Source organism: Carassius gibelio, chromosome B13 (assembly GCF_023724105.1).
Source record: "Carassius gibelio isolate Cgi1373 ecotype wild population from Czech Republic chromosome B13, carGib1.2-hapl.c, whole genome shotgun sequence".
Taxonomy (NCBI): Eukaryota; Metazoa; Chordata; class Actinopteri; order Cypriniformes; family Cyprinidae; genus Carassius; species Carassius gibelio.
The window spans coordinates 3,396,088-3,412,278 of NC_068408.1; the positions used below are offsets into that span (position 1 = coordinate 3,396,088).

The 16,191-nt window shown below is 34.3% G+C and overlaps 1 protein-coding gene across 7 annotated transcripts in view; it reads right to left on the reverse strand.

The window, feature by feature from the left end:
• LOC127970291 (spectrin beta chain, non-erythrocytic 1) overlaps nucleotides 1-16,191 on the reverse strand; it is a 56,446-nt gene that overhangs the window by 19,287 nt on the left and 20,968 nt on the right. For all 7 annotated transcript variants that reach the window (XM_052572770.1, XM_052572772.1, XM_052572775.1 and 4 more), the window contains exons 11-20: nucleotides 15,621-15,783; nucleotides 9,106-9,197; nucleotides 8,939-9,020; nucleotides 7,425-7,574; nucleotides 6,103-6,252; nucleotides 4,796-5,052; nucleotides 4,598-4,718; nucleotides 3,324-3,518; nucleotides 2,746-2,898; nucleotides 48-265 (exon numbers count right to left, since the gene is read on the reverse strand). In XM_052572770.1, coding sequence (XP_052428730.1) covers nucleotides 48-265; nucleotides 2,746-2,898; nucleotides 3,324-3,518; nucleotides 4,598-4,718; nucleotides 4,796-5,052; nucleotides 6,103-6,252; nucleotides 7,425-7,574; nucleotides 8,939-9,020; nucleotides 9,106-9,197; nucleotides 15,621-15,783 — 1,581 coding nt within the window. The remainder of the gene's footprint in view (nucleotides 1-47; nucleotides 266-2,745; nucleotides 2,899-3,323; nucleotides 3,519-4,597; nucleotides 4,719-4,795; nucleotides 5,053-6,102; nucleotides 6,253-7,424; nucleotides 7,575-8,938; nucleotides 9,021-9,105; nucleotides 9,198-15,620; nucleotides 15,784-16,191) is intronic.

Below are 16,191 nucleotides of genomic sequence, written 5' to 3' on the forward strand. Positions count from 1 at the left end.
GTGAAACAAAACAAGGTCTCGATTTAATCGATTTATCAGTGACTTACATCATTGCCAGGTAGTTCCTAAAGAAATGGCGCAGGTGTCCAAACTGCAGGAGTCTCTTCTTGTTTTCAGCCACACTTTTGCCGAGCTCGTCCCAAGCGTTCAGGCTGGTCTGAATCTCAGTCCCTACAGCGTTCATCCTCTCCGGACACACGTCTGACAAACAGCTCGCCAGACTCACCATGGCCTCGACCTCCTCCTTCAAGACCCCATATTCAGCCTGGAAGAATAAAACGTTTCACAGTTCACAATTGCATACTACCATCCTACAAGTGCTATTTTTTCAACATAGACCCCAGTTGTGCAAACTCACACTTTCAGAGCTTTAAATCTGTTAAAGAAACCATATGCTTCACATATGCATTGCTGGCATCACTGACAGAGTTTCTGAAGCTAATTAAAAGTGTTAATGAGAATCAAACCTCTGTGTTTCAGATCTGCGGCTGCAAAGCAGAGATTGTCAGATGCTTTGTGCATGACCATCAAACTATTTTAGTATGAGCCATTAGGTCATTTCATGGGCTTTGGGGTTTCCAGACAGATGTGTTCGCGTTTTGCACGCCATCGAGGTATTTTTGCATTGCATGCACCCGCACAATGCTGCAGTCTCGAATGAATCAACCGACACATACAAATACACATCATAAACGCCAAAAACACACACAATGGAGTCCTGTGTGGATAATAAAGGCATGTGTGGGCTCACTTCATTAACATCTATTGAACAAAACAAGGATCTGGCTGAGCCTCAGTGGATGTCCAGCTTCAACCACAACAGGAAACAGATTCTAGAAACAATGTGCTAAAACAAATTCATCACAAGAGATGTGAGAAAGACATTTCCATTAGATCAACATTAGGAGGTCACAGAGTCCTGGCAAACAAGATGCTTCCTGGTAAATGCTTCGGACATGTTATTGTTGCGAAAACACTTGGTTGCTGTCTGGATTCGCAGGGGTAACATTTCATAACACAAACCTGTATGAATAATAATAATACAAATTATTATTTTTCCTTATTAGAACTTTCTTTCTTATACTGTATTATTTGCATTACTTAATTGTCATGAAATAAAACGCACTAAAAATAATAAAAAATAAAAAGGCATGTATTCACTGTGTTTTGGTTCGTTTTTGTGAAGCGCTCCTGTTCAAGACGAAACTGCAGAAAGCGATCATTATTTTCTTTATTTTATAAAAGCTCAATGTTTTGTTGATATTGTGTGCACACAAATAAAAGTAGACCCTTTACAGTAATGCATTACACTTTCCTTTATGAGCAAAAATGACAGCATATCCACTGAAAAAAATGCAAGTGATTGCGCTGGCGTCTCCATGTCCTCTTCAGGTTTACCTCCATGTCGCACTTTAGCTTGCACTCTCTGCAAAAAACAACTGGATATAGCGCATTTTAATCTAGGTTTATTGTTTCAACATGCTTGAATAGTTTTATACCTATAGATTTTTCTTAGGTGATTTGTGATGATTCGAAAAGGCTAAATTTATCAAACATTACTGTCTGGCGCTGGCTGATTGGTCGTTAAAAAAAACAAAAAAGTATATTTAACGAACAAAAAAAAAAATGGTCCAAATGTTTTTCTAAATTAAATTAATACAAAAACAAAATCAAATATAATCACTTTGCCTTTACATACAAAACTGAATTATTGTAATAGCTGGAACAGTAGCATAAGCTGTTTTGGGAAAAGGGGAGAAAGTAGTAGCCTATTAGAAATCTGTTTAATGATGAAATGTTTAGCGACCGAAAGTAATAGACTATCTAGTGATGCATACTACTCGACCTTTCATCAAATATCACCGTTTAGAATTGAAAATATGCGATAGACTAATGATTCAAGTATATCATAAATAAATGTGACAATACACGTTTGCGTTTTCGACTGTTAGACATACGAATAAGAGTGAGTGTGCACGTTAAAATAAAATTTTAGTTTCAAATAGTGTAAATTGATTACTACTTCATATGAAGAGTTCAGATGCAAAAGCCTGTAAGAGCCGTTTGAAATTTTCTTCTAAAAATGAGCATTTTTATCAGGCTCCCATGTGTAGGTTCAGTAATTTCACTTTAATGGCAATGAATAGTTTCTTTTCTTTCCCATTAAAGTAAAATAACTGAACATAAACATAGGAGCATGAGGAAATAATCACTTTAGAAGAAAATGTTTGATGGCACTTAGAGGCTTTTGCATCTGAACTCTTCATATTTAACTGTCTACAAGTCTTGAACTCATTTTAGCATTCTTATTTACTTATTTAATTTATTATTATTATGCAGTAGGTCCTTATGGGTGACCGTGATTTGTGCACGAGCATGTCAGTGAGCACAGCATCACAATCAATCAGATGCATGTTTAAGTTGCGTTCGTTACTATAACCCCCCCCACCACCACCACCACTACCACACACACACACACACACACACACACACACACACACACACAATTGTAGAGGGCCTCATACGTCAACTTCGTTGTGCGTTGGGTGTTTGTGTGTGTGTGTGTTACAGCAATACGATTGTTAGGAGAAAATTATTAACTCATAAAAAAGAAGCAAGTATTGCAAAATATTTTACTTGTCCTAAAAATAAGGTAGAAGGTGAGCTAGGTTTTGTAAAGTTCACCCTAAACGCATGCAACATTTTTCTCTGGTAGTCCCGCAGTAACATTCAGTGCACCCGTACCTCCAGCTGGTCCTGGTACTCCTGCAGGTCATCCAGACCACAGCGATCCGGCTCACATCTCACAGCCATCTCACTTTCAATCTCCAGCACATCTACGGCGAGCTCCGCACAGCGCTGCAGACACTGCTCCACGTGCGCTGACACCATGGCATGCTGGGAAACAAGGAGACGACCAATAGAAAAGAGAAATAGTGAACACTCAGGCCCAATCCCATTTCTACCCATTACCCCTCAAATCTCTTCTGTTTGGTATAGTGCAGGGTATACCCACTTCAAAATCCTGTCTCATGCACATCATAGCTTATATATTGATATTAATATAGAATGGAGATTAAGGCTCTAATGCACACCAGTATAGAAGTGAATATTGTACGAGGCATGATGACGCGTCCCTTTTCTTAGGGGAATATTTTCACCCCACCCCTTGAGAGTTTATGTCAAGGGACAAGGGGAAGGCATAGGTGTAGGTGAAGAGAATTAGAATAGAATTGGGATTTACATATTAAATCTTGCATGCCAGGTCCGCCTCAACACAAACAAAAGTTAATGGGATGCAATTAATTTCTGACTCTACACACCCTGGTGAGCAGCTCCTGGATGCTCTGGTCATGTGACTGCGAGCGGCCTCTCTCCCGCGCCGTGTCATTGAGCATCTCCACTGCTTCTCTGAGCTCCTTCACAGGGTTCCCAATGGCTTCCATCAGGGGCTGGTCATGTCCGCTCACGGGCAAGCCCAGAAGAGACGGTCCAGAGTCAAGCTCACCACACAGCGGCTGGAGGAACATGGTACACAGTATCTGATTGGTCGAGCCTACCACTCAAATATCAAACATCAAATATTTGTGTAAAGTAAGACTAAATGGCATAATAAAATGTTTTCTCCAACACAATGTGTTAGTTTGATGCCTCATATCACTGCACAATCTCTTCCATCTCATATAATACAATCATTTAAACTCAAATCAAAATATTGTTATTCGTTTGTTCTGAGTTGTGGCAAGTTCATTGCACGTCTTCGATTACTTTGAATGTCATTATAAACAAATCTGAATTGTTCTGGCTAGAAGTAGAAAAACTCTGAAAACGCTCTAAAATTGGATAGAATTGACAAATTATGACAACTTGACTAAACTATCAACATGCTACTCTAATAATTATAACAATACACAACACAAACAAACAGACAGACACACAGACACACACACACACAACTACATTTATTGATTTTATTTTTAATTTATTCTAAAATTAAGTTTTAAACTGAACTAAGTATATTTTAATAATAAAATAAAATTATTATAATTAATTATTAATGATTAATTGCATTATAATTACATAAAAGTATGACTGATTAATGCAAATCCAGTTTATGTTTATTTATTACATAATATTTAACATTTAAATCTTATTTATAATGATAATCATTTATAAATTATATATTTATTATTTATATTTATTTATATATAATAATAATAATACATTATTACAATTATTAACAAAAAGATGGAACCATTTGAGATGATGCTATGAATATAATGAAAAACATTTTTACAATACAGTTCTCGGAGTGATGTTCAAATCTGGATTCGACCAGGAACCTTTCTAATTATTATTAAACCACACCATCTTTCTATGGCACACTTTATTTCCAATGCCTATTAACCTGGTACTATTAATGCTAGAAATTCATTCCTGTAGTTCAAATGCATTTCCAAGGTTATGGGTTCGATTCCCAGCGAATGCAAGAACCAACAAAATAAAAACCTTCAATGAAAAGTAAATTGCTTTATATGAATGCATCTGGAAAATGCATGAATGCAAATGAACTATAAAAACACAACCGCTATCTAACCTGTCCCAGGGTGCTGTAGTGGCTTTCCTCGAGCTCCAGCTTCTCCAGGAAGTCCGTGAGCATCCGTGTGTCCTTCAGCTCTGAGCTCTGCTGGGTCAGTGCCATCTGCACACTGCTGAACCTGAAAGAAACACCAACACTCATACATCCGAACACCGCAGCATAAACATCTATCTGTATCGAACCTGTGGCACATACTTCATTTCCACCTCCTTCAGGCGTGCAGGAAGCAGCTGAGTGTGAAGATGTCTATGACTGCTCAGATGATCTACTTCCTGTCTGAGGTTCTGCAGCTCCAGGCGTCTGGCCTCCAGCTCTTGCTCCAGCTGGCAGCTCTCTTGCTCTGCCACGCTCACGGACTCGGGGTCTCCAGCCAGAGACGCCTGCCTGATGGAGAGCTCCACCGCCTCCAACCACGCCTCAAGACTGGCCAGAGACTGCAGCATCTGCACCACCTGCCAATCACAGCCAAACAACTCACAATGATCACTTAAACCCAGCTGCTGTGGACTGTCTATCCCACACTGCATTATGAGATATAATATTCCATGCAGGTTGATGATTGTTTACTGAACAATTTACAAACTGCAGGCATTTGGCAAAAACATGGTTATTTTGCATTAGAAATCAAATTTTGTGTAGAATATCTTATCTTTTGGCAGTCCAATGAAATAGAGAGTAAAAAAGATTTTAAAAAATATGCAAATATGTCCTAATATTTAATTGATTTTCTTTTTGCCCTTTTTATGTTACTTTGATTTTAGTTTACTTGCCATTTGTATTATATGTATTCAAATTACAACTTTTGCAGAGTGACATTATTTTTAAGATAATTAAGCACATTTTCCATCACAAAATTCCTGTAATGTAGCTACATTTCTTTTTTTGTTTTGGATTACCTATTAAATTTTTAAGACTGTAATAATGCAAATATTAAATGCAACAAATTTATATATATATATATATATTTTTTTTTTTTCATTTATATTTTATAATTTAATAAACATAAATGTAATATGTAATTTAGAAACACATCACTTTTTTACATACATTTTTTCATTCAAAATACACTGTGCAGTGCTTACTATTTATTTATTATCAAAATGTCTTAATTCAAACTGTAATCCACTACATTTTTGTTACATAACCTTGTTACGTTACATGTTTAATCCATCTTGCAAAGTAATACTGTTTTTACATTTTTATTCCAGTTTTGTGTATTTTTTCTGTCAGTTTAATAAAAAAAAAAAAAGTCAAATCATGATAGATAGCATTTCTTGCTCATTACACTGGAAATGTATTCTCAATGATGCACGCACTGCATTATGGGATACAGTACTCCACAGTGTGCTCAGTACATTTAGGGAAATGTAGCTGTATGCGCATTTCTTGGCATAATAAATGGCATATTTTGCTCAGTATACACAGTGCATGCTATTTTCTTTAAACAGCTGAAGGCATGCCCTTCCAAACATTCAGGAAAGCCCCATATACTGTATATGTACCCTATAATTTAGCTCCTCTGAGACCTTCAGGACCAGACCGTTCCTCTCATGCCTTCTCTTCAGCTCGTCCCACAGAACCTCCAGCTGACTCAGAAACTCCTGGATCTTGATGCTGCCCGGATGCTGAGCCCTCACCAGACTGTAACCCTCCTGGATGGGAACAAGTGGTTTGTATTAGAATTGTTACATTTAAAAAAAAAAATTATGCAAATATAATTAACATTTGTTAATTAATTAATATTCATATTATTTTAAAAGTCTGATTTCTAAGTATAATTTTAGTAATTGTCATTATGGTTATTACATATGTTAATGATATTAATTTTTATAATATTTATCAGTATAATATAAATATATATTTTTTATATTATTGCTTTAAATATATATATACACAACCCCGATTCCAGAGAAGTTGGGACGTTTTGTAAAATGCAGTAAAATCAAGAATCTGTGATTTGTTAATTTGTTAAAAAGAAAACAGAATAGAATACTAAAAGAATAGAGTTTGCTAGTGTTGTTGTTGTTGTTGTTGTTGTTTTTTAAGAAAACAAGCAGTTAGTAAACAAAGTCTAAATTGTTTTTTTAAAGAATATAATTAAATTAGAGAGTGCTAGAGTTGGAAAATATGTGTTTATAGCCCATTCTTGAAGATGGCTAAGGAAAAACCTGAGATATTAGGCCTATCTATTCACTATCATACAGATCTGGCAAACCAATGTATATTTGTGTGCTCTGGAGAAAATCAAAAGGTTTATTTTTGTCCAGTGCAGGCTCAGGATTCCTCTCATTATAACAAAACTTCATGAGATCGCGTGATGAAGAAAGACAAGGGACAGCTTCACATATTTAAGCGATCGCATGGGGTTTGATGAGGGTTTGAATTTCCTCCATGAAAGTCTCTATAGAGTTAGAGTAAACATCGAATACTTCTGGCATCTGTTGATTTCATTTTATGTCTGGATAATTAGGTTTTTATTTAGTGCATATTTTCAGTTTCATCAGCTCTGAAGTTAAAACCGGCCAATCTTCGTTATTTATTAATCAAAACATAAAACATTATTTACCCTGTTTGTGTAAATGTAAAAAACAAAACAAAAAACAACTTGGATTTATTCTCTTAATAAAATATGGCACGCAGTAAGAAATCAACGCAATACACTTCTGCTTGTTGGAAAAAGTAGCTTTTTTTTCCCTTTCTACACTATAACAACTTAAGTCATTTCCAAACAGTGCATTACCAGAAGACGAATGTTAGTGCACGATGAGGAATCCAAGCACACTTGAACATCCCAGAGCTAACACACTCTGACAGCGGTGCTCACCTTCTTGACCAGCTCTATCCTGGCTCTGTTGGACAGGATATCCTGTTCCAGTGAGGCCTGACGCCTCTTGGCTGCTTCAAAACCGTTCGGTCCGGCCAAACTGCAGATCTGAGTGGCCATCGCAACGCTGTCTTTGAGCCAGGAGAGAGTCTGTGGAGAATACAATGAGAACATGAACACAGAGGCTCTGTTCTAAACACCTAGAGACTTCCCTACCTAGACAGCAGTCTACTCCACATGAACTGCACAAGAGATGCACCTTTGACTCATTCCTATAGTTAGACATTAGCATGTTGCTCAGCTAACAACACAACACTCTAATGATCATAATAAACAGCTCACACATGAAATATATTTATAAAAAAAGTTTTCATTAGAACTATTTTTAATCATATTTAGGTTTTTGAATGAATTCTAAAAATATTAATTATGAACTAAGTTTAAGTTTTAGTATATACTTATAACTTTTTTTTTATAATTTTTGTCATTATTTCATAATATTGATAATTCAAATTATAATTAAATAATGTAAAAATACATACGTTTATTTACATATAATTTCTGAAAATCGATGGAAACATAATTAATATTTATTAATTACATAATATTCATATTGTTTTTAAAGTAAATTTTTTTAATCGAAATGAATACATTTAAACAAAAAATAATTTTAAAAATAGTAATTCTCTTTACGGTTAATTTAATTATTGAATTTGATAAATTATAGAAATTTTTTATGTTTATAAGTATAATATACATTTATAATATTGCTATTTTATATGAATAATGATACAGTTAATAATAAGTATACATAGTTAACATAAACAATTTGTATAAAAATTCATTAAATTAATGCAAATTAAATAAAAAATAATATTTTAAGTTTGTAAATAATAAACAAAGTATATTTTTATTATTATAGTTAATATTTTTTATTATTGATCACTACTAATTTATAATATTAATAATGGTTATAAAATTTGATAATTACAGTAATTTTATAACAATAGTATAACAAATCTAATTCTATGTATTATGTGTTGATTATTATTTTAATATAATTATAGATTTTATTTATTTTTGATTAATAACTAATTTGATTAATTGACTTACTATGACCTATTCTGCCTAAATGCTTTCTGTACAGCTCACTAGGTTTTAGAACAGAACCAAGGCGCCCCATTCAATGAAAAAACAGGAAGACATATTTCTAACAGAAAGAGATCCTTATTTAGACCTGGCTGACCTCTGAACCTCTGGCTGCTCGGCCCAGACTGCGTTCAGAAGCTGCTGGCAGTGTTTTCAAGCTAGAACAATTCCTGGAAGTCACATACACTAGCAGATCCTCAAGCAAACAGCAAAGACCCATCGATCAACCTCTCATGAGGTTTATATCAGAGGAATCCGAAGTGGGGAAATGCTCTTCTGTTCAGCTCTGACTGGACTCAGTGGGTCTTTTCACAGCATAAGTGATTGTGTAACTCTTGTGTAATGGTGAATTAATAAATAGGCACCTTGTCTGCAGAGACGGTGAACTTCTGGAGTTGTACGTGGAGCGGTGTGTGGCTGCTGGAGTCGGACCTTGGCACGTTCCCACTGTAAAGCCAAACACAGGACCTCTATTTAGCGTGCATCTTTAATTTACACGTGTGCAAAAAATTTTCCGAAGTGAAAATGTCACCTTTCAGCGGCCGTGTGTAGTTTGAGGACTGCCATCTCTTCTGCATCCCTGCTGTCTGAGGGCTTCCCGTAGCTCTCGGCATCTCTCCCGGCCTGCGGAGGGAAACACAAACTGCGTGTTCATCCAGCAGACAACGCCTACAACGGACCCTTGTGTGCTTGTGTAAAACACGGTGGTCCTCCGTGATACTGAAGAGGTTGGCTGGTAAGCCGGGTCTGAATATCAATCAGCGTGCGGACAGTATGGATGTAATCCCAGAAAGAAAGCCAATTCATTTTTCTGGAAAGTTACAGTGAGCAGTGCTTTTTAAACAAGCTCCAGCATCACATGAGGAAGCCAACATGGGAAAATAATTATTCTGTATAATCACCATCATGTCTCGAGTAGAAGGTCTTTGCTTTTTCATGGGCATTACATCAGCTATGAACAACATGATACTCTAATAATCATAACAATATACAGCAATCACAAGTATTGGGGAAAATAACCTTTTTTTTTTAATGCTAGATTATTAATTGTTGCTTAAAAAACAATTATCTGTGTGTGTGTGTGTGTGTGTGTGTGTGTAATTCATATAAATGTATGCAAATGTATATTTAAGATGTCTAATTAATATTAATAATATAAAAATAACTAATTAATAATGAATAATATTATTTATTTATATAAAATATTCATTATTGTTGATGGTATTCATTTTATAATTTATCAGTATGATATAATCAATGTTAAAGTGTAATGTAAAAGTATGATGGTTTCCACAAAAATATGAAGTGGCTCATCTGTTTTCAACTTTGATAAAAATCAGGAATGTTTCTTGAGCAGCAAATCAGCATATTAGAATGATTTCTGAAAGGTCATGTGACACTGAAGAGTAATGATGCTGTTGATCACAGGAATAAATTACATTTTGAGATATATATATATATATATATATATATATATATATATATATATATATAAAATTAAAAAAAACTTTTTTTTAAGTACCCAAACTTCAATGCTATTTGTACTTATTTTAAGCAAAGGTTCACTTAAAACTATTGCTGTCAAATGATTAATCACATTCAAAATAAAAGTTTTTGTTTGTATAATATGTGTGTGTTCTGTGTTTATATATAATGTATATATAAATACACAGAGTATGTATTTTGAAAATATTTACATGTATTTAATAAATAAATAAATAAATATACATATTATATTTTTAAAAAATTCCTGAAATATATAAATGTATGTGTGTGTATATTTATAAATACATAATTAATATGCACATATACAAAACTAAAACTTTTATTTTGGATGCAATTAATCGGGATTAATCATTTGACAGCACTACTTAATACTGATTATTATGCTATCCTTTTGTTCCAAACCAATTTTGACAGTAAAAGTGAATGAGGACAGAAGACAAAAAGCACAATTAAAAGATATCAAAGATTTTTCAAAAATTAGAATTTTGCAACTAACAATAAATGACAATATATATATGTGAGAACCAACTGCAAAATCATGCAAAAGTTCCACAGTGCTTTCTTTCACACGGACAAAACTGGTTTTCATGCACGGCACCCCATCGGCTCATTTCTGAGCGGGGCATTCTCTGATTATGAGCTCAGGATGAATGAGTCAGAGTTTGGGAGAGAGAAACGCATGATGCCTGAGAGAAAGAAAGAAACAGTCGCCTGAGAAAGTGCCATTTGGAGAGCGCAGTAAATTTACAAGGCCTAATAGCATTTATAAACACGCCACTCAAAGAGTGCAAGCCTGGAGTTTAATCACACAGCGGCACGTTATCGGGCTATTCGCAAGCGGTAAGCGTCTGAGTAACAAGCGTGGTGTAATTACACACTCCGACGTCTCTTCTCCACATGCCTGCTTCAAATCAATCCAGGCTTTCTGCGTGATGAAAACTAAGGGACAGTGAATTATGTCACCGAGCGGCTCTTGAAGGGCTTCCTCTGTTCGTTCTCAGCGCTGATAGTAATTAGTGCTGTATTTCATCAGCTCTTCTGAGAGTCTTTCAGTGTAAAGTTGTGGAGCGATGTCAAAACACTCTCGTAGCACATATGAAGCATGTGGCGAGCCATCTGGGAGCCATTAGACAGAAATACAGACCTCTTCGTCATGTTTACCTCACGTCACTAAACAAGAAGTCTAGTTATACATAAACACACACATGCTCATAATGCATGAAAATACACAGGTTTACACATGATTGAACTGAAAAAAAAACTGCTTAAATTAATCCAGGTTAGTTGGTCGTCAGGTTTTGTGCACTTTATTTAACCAGCTAAGCACCAACTTGATTTGAGGGTCTAATTTAACCCTGTAAAACCTGACATGAAATAATGATCAGAAAAAAACAGATACATACACACACACTCATAATATATATTTGATAAAATTGGTTTTGGGCACTTTATTTAACCAGCTAGACCAGATTAAGAGACTAACGTCACACATTAAATAATGTCAGGCTTTACAGTGTTAAATTAGTCTCTTAACCTGGTCAAGCTGGTGTTTAGCTGGTTAAATAAAGTGCCCAAATATATCATATATGTGATACTTAACAAAAAACTATGCCAGAGATGCTATAGTGAGTATTAGCATAAACTGTCTCATTTTCTCTTTCAATCAACTGCAGTCATGGCAAAACAACAGTCTGAAGAGAACTGGAGTTGGATGATGGAGAGCATTTGGACCGGTGGTGCCGTCTGGCATCATGTTAGTCCTAGGGATTTGTATCTCCCAGTAAAAGTCTCCATAAAGCATAATGAGCACGGCTCTCATACACGATACACCCAGGTAACCTCTGCTACCAGCACTGACACAAGCGACCATTGTTACAAACCTGCTTTAGCCAAGACATCGCCAGCACTGTGCCAGTCAAAACCAAGCCAGAAAACCATCTGATCAAAAGCTTATGTTGGGATGTAACAATTAAAACTAGTCCAAAAAAATAATGGATGAAACAGTCTATGTTTTACTGGAAATTACTCTTGACTTTTGGCAGTAACAGTTTATGTATGAAATACTGCAGGTCCAGAAATACAACCAAAATTACTTTTTATACACCGAGCTGGCATGTATTTTAATAAAAATACAGCAAAAACTGTAAAATTGTAAAACATTATTACAACTTACACTTACAGTTTGCTATGCTAATATATTGTAAATAAGGATGCACAATATTATCGGCTGATAATGGCTTAAAATGCAATTATCGGCATCGCCCTGATATGAATAAATATGCCGATATTTCTTGCCGATAAGAGGATTAACTCACACATGCTCAGGGTGTGCTAGCGATTAGATCAAGTCCAGCAGTGTGGTCATTCTTGAGGGGACTTTTGGATCCCTGCATTTAATTTGATGATGCACAAACAAGATGATGCGTTTGGTGTGTGATAAGAGTAAATAGTCAGTAGTGCGTGCAGTAGTTGTGTTTCTGAATAAAGCAGTATCAATCTCTTAAAATCATGATTTTAAAAGTCAGAAGCTGTAGCTTACACATGAATAAAAAAAGTCACAAACATGACGCTTGTAAATTAAATCATTTTATGTATGCAGATTTATTCACTAATGTGTAATATTTTTTTTTTTTTTTTTTATGAATTATAAGCTTTAAAAGATTTTCTGAATTTTTACAGCACTTTTGCTTCAGACCATCTACAAAATGTTAAATCGTAAAATAATATTTTAAGGTTACCACCGCATCGTTCTTAAAAAAATGTGATTGATATACAGTTGATTAACAATTACTTTCAAAGCTTTCAATGTAGTGTCATTATAAAATAACTTCATTGTTTATTTAATTATTTTTTGTTAAAAACTAACCAACATTAAAAATAATTTGTTTATAATTTCTGTACAGGGGTGACTTGGTGTTGTTATCAGCCGAAATGCGTTATATCGGATAAAATATCGGCATATCGGATATCTGCAAAAATCCAATATTGTGCATCCCTAATTGTAAATTTTGATATCTGTAAACAAAACCTTGTTTTTTAGCATCATTACTCCAGCCTTCAGTGTCACATGATCCTTCAGAAATCATTCTAATATGTTGATTTGCTGCTCAATAAACATTTGCTATTATTTATTTATTATTATTATGATGTTGAAAACATTTGTGCCACTTCATGTTTGTGGTTTTTCAGAATGATACTTTAATATTAATTAGAAATCAAACTTATAATAATATTAGTATTTTTTAATTTAGTTTACATTGTTATTTAAAATATTTTATTTCCTTAAATTGTTAATATTAACATATATATTTAATTTACTTATATTAACGATATTATATTTATATTTATACACTGACAAATATTATAAAAAGTTAATATAATCAATAATAATTCTTATTTAACATAAAAAAATGTATTAGTCGTGTGCTGCTTCATATGGTTTTATAAACTGTGAAACATTTGTTTTTCATGATGATTTGATGAACAGAAAGTTCAGAAGAGCAGCATTTATTTGAAATGGAAATCTTTTGTAACATTATAAATGTATTTATGGTAACTTTTGATCAATATAATGCGTCTTTCCTGAATAAAATTATTAATTTCCTTTCAGAAAAAAAAAAATACAAAAAGACTAAGAAAGGGAGGAACGGTAAAATAATATCCAGAAACACATCCAAGATAATCATACTACACACAATGAAGCTCTTCTTCAGCGCTAATGGCCTGTAACATAATATAACAAATGGTTTATGCTGCTATTTCTTTAATCCAAAGAGTGTTTTCCCCCATTTTCTGCAGGTACGTCCAAAAGATGTTATTACAGCCATAATGTCAGAGAGAGAGGATATGAAAACGTCTAGATTTGGGAGTTTTGAGAGAATGCTGTTTGTCCTGGCGGCCTGTTTTTGCCCTCGCTGCACAATACATAATGGAAACGTCTAGATTTGTCGTGCCAGTGTCAATAACACCTCTGAAGGCTTTCCTGAATGCAGTGTCTCACAGACACAAGAGGCTTTGTTAGATCGACAGGATGTCATAAAATAAATGACAGAAATTGACTCATCTACATCCTATCCAAACCAACACACAGAGAAAGAGCTACCTCACATTTCTTCCCTCCTAACTAATTAGTGACTCGGTTAAATTAAAGCAGCGAACTGCATCATCATCCATAAAGAGCAGCATCTGTATTTGACTTGTGTGGCCTAAAGTGAGGTCATTTACAGCATCTGTTATGTAATTATGTCAAGTGCTGATCTTTTTAGCATTAAGCAGTAGAAACACTTAATGTTTGTTCACACGACTTAAAATCTTTTGCATAAATCAACCTCAATATTGTGCCTTGTCTATTAATATTGTGACCTGTTCTATGTATAAAACATATATTATATATACAGTGGGGCTCAAAAGTTTGAGCACCCCTTACAGAATCTGTGAAAATGTGAATAATAAAAAAAAAAATAAGAGAGATCATACTAAATGCATGTTATTTTTTATTTAGTACTGTCCTGAGTAAGATTCTGTACATAAAAGATGTTTACATTTAGTCCACAAGACAAAAGAATTGCTGAAATTATTAAAATAACCCCATTTAGTCTGCATTTAGTATGATCTCTCTTTTTTTTTTTTTTATTCACATTTTCACAGATTCTGTAAGGGGTGCCCAAACTTTTGAGCCCCACTGTACATATATAAAATACATACTATTTCGTTTCACTGTGTACAAGCTGTATAGAGCTAAAATGATAATAAAGCCTGACTCTGAAAACAAGTGCTGTTATTGTTAGCTAAAAATAAAACTATAAAAATGTGTATTTGTTAACTGAAGTAACAAAATAGCTAATTTCAACATATTATAAATACTTTAAAAGTATATAAACAGCACGAAAATAACACTGTTAAAACACTTCTAATTTACCAACAAAATGCTCATAACCACTAATAATGAATAATGAAAAACATTATTACACAGTAAAAATATACAGTAATAAAATATGTAATTAGAAATAATTACAAATATTTATTTATTAATTTGTTTAAAGTACACTAATATATGATATATGTTATTACATATAAAAAAACCTAAAATCAATAAAAAATACCTCTGCTAAAAACACCTCTCAAAACAAGCAGCAACAGTGGCTTTGACTTCCAAATGAAAAGTGCAATTTTACTATTTATTAATTTGCACTAAGTGTGTATAATACATGGCTTAGAAACCATTACCACTATTATGAGAAATTTCATCCCTCACTTTTTTTTTCTTTTTTTTTGTGGCTTGAACACTGTGTAAACTAAACAACTGCCACAAAACAAAGAGGTAGACACCTTTATTGCATCCTAGTGAAATCAATAAATTTGCATGACGCTTGAAGCATCAATTCTCTGAATTGTATACTTTGGGAAACATGTGAAAAGTCCTCTGGTGTCATTTAAACATTTCCGTTCAGCATGAAAACCAAAAAGGACGACCAAAAGAAAAACAAATGATATGAGAGAGAGAACAAGAATATACTTAATGAAATAATGAAAGCTGCATACCGTAAACCCCTTCAGACGATTTTGTTCCTCTTTAACCTCCTTTCCCATAATCCTGTGTGGGTCTGTTCCCACGCTGCCGGGCAGCTCTTGGCTCGGGGTTACAGGGTCACTGCTGTCCCTGGTTAACGAGGAGTCGGAGGGGAGCTGAGCTGCCTTGTCGTTCCTACAAACACAAAAACTCAGCCATCAAATCAAGCTGCCAGCGCGACCTAAGACCAAGCCAAGATCACAGAAGCTTCAGCACTGCCTCGAATTATTTTGACACTGGATTCGCATTTGTTGTCACTCTACACAGATTTAATACAGTAACTGTAAGGGACAGATGATCACGGATTACACATCTGCTATTTGCAACTTCCGAAAGGTTTTCTAAACTAAGCCACTAAACACACTACATCATGTTTATATATGCACATGGGAATAATCAAATTCCTTCAGACTTAAAGCTTGAAATGCTAAACTTTTGGAGGATAAAACACAAGCATACATATAATATAATATACAATTTGTGTATATAATATACTAAGTATAATATACACACACTAGTTTTAATACATTTACATTTCCTTAA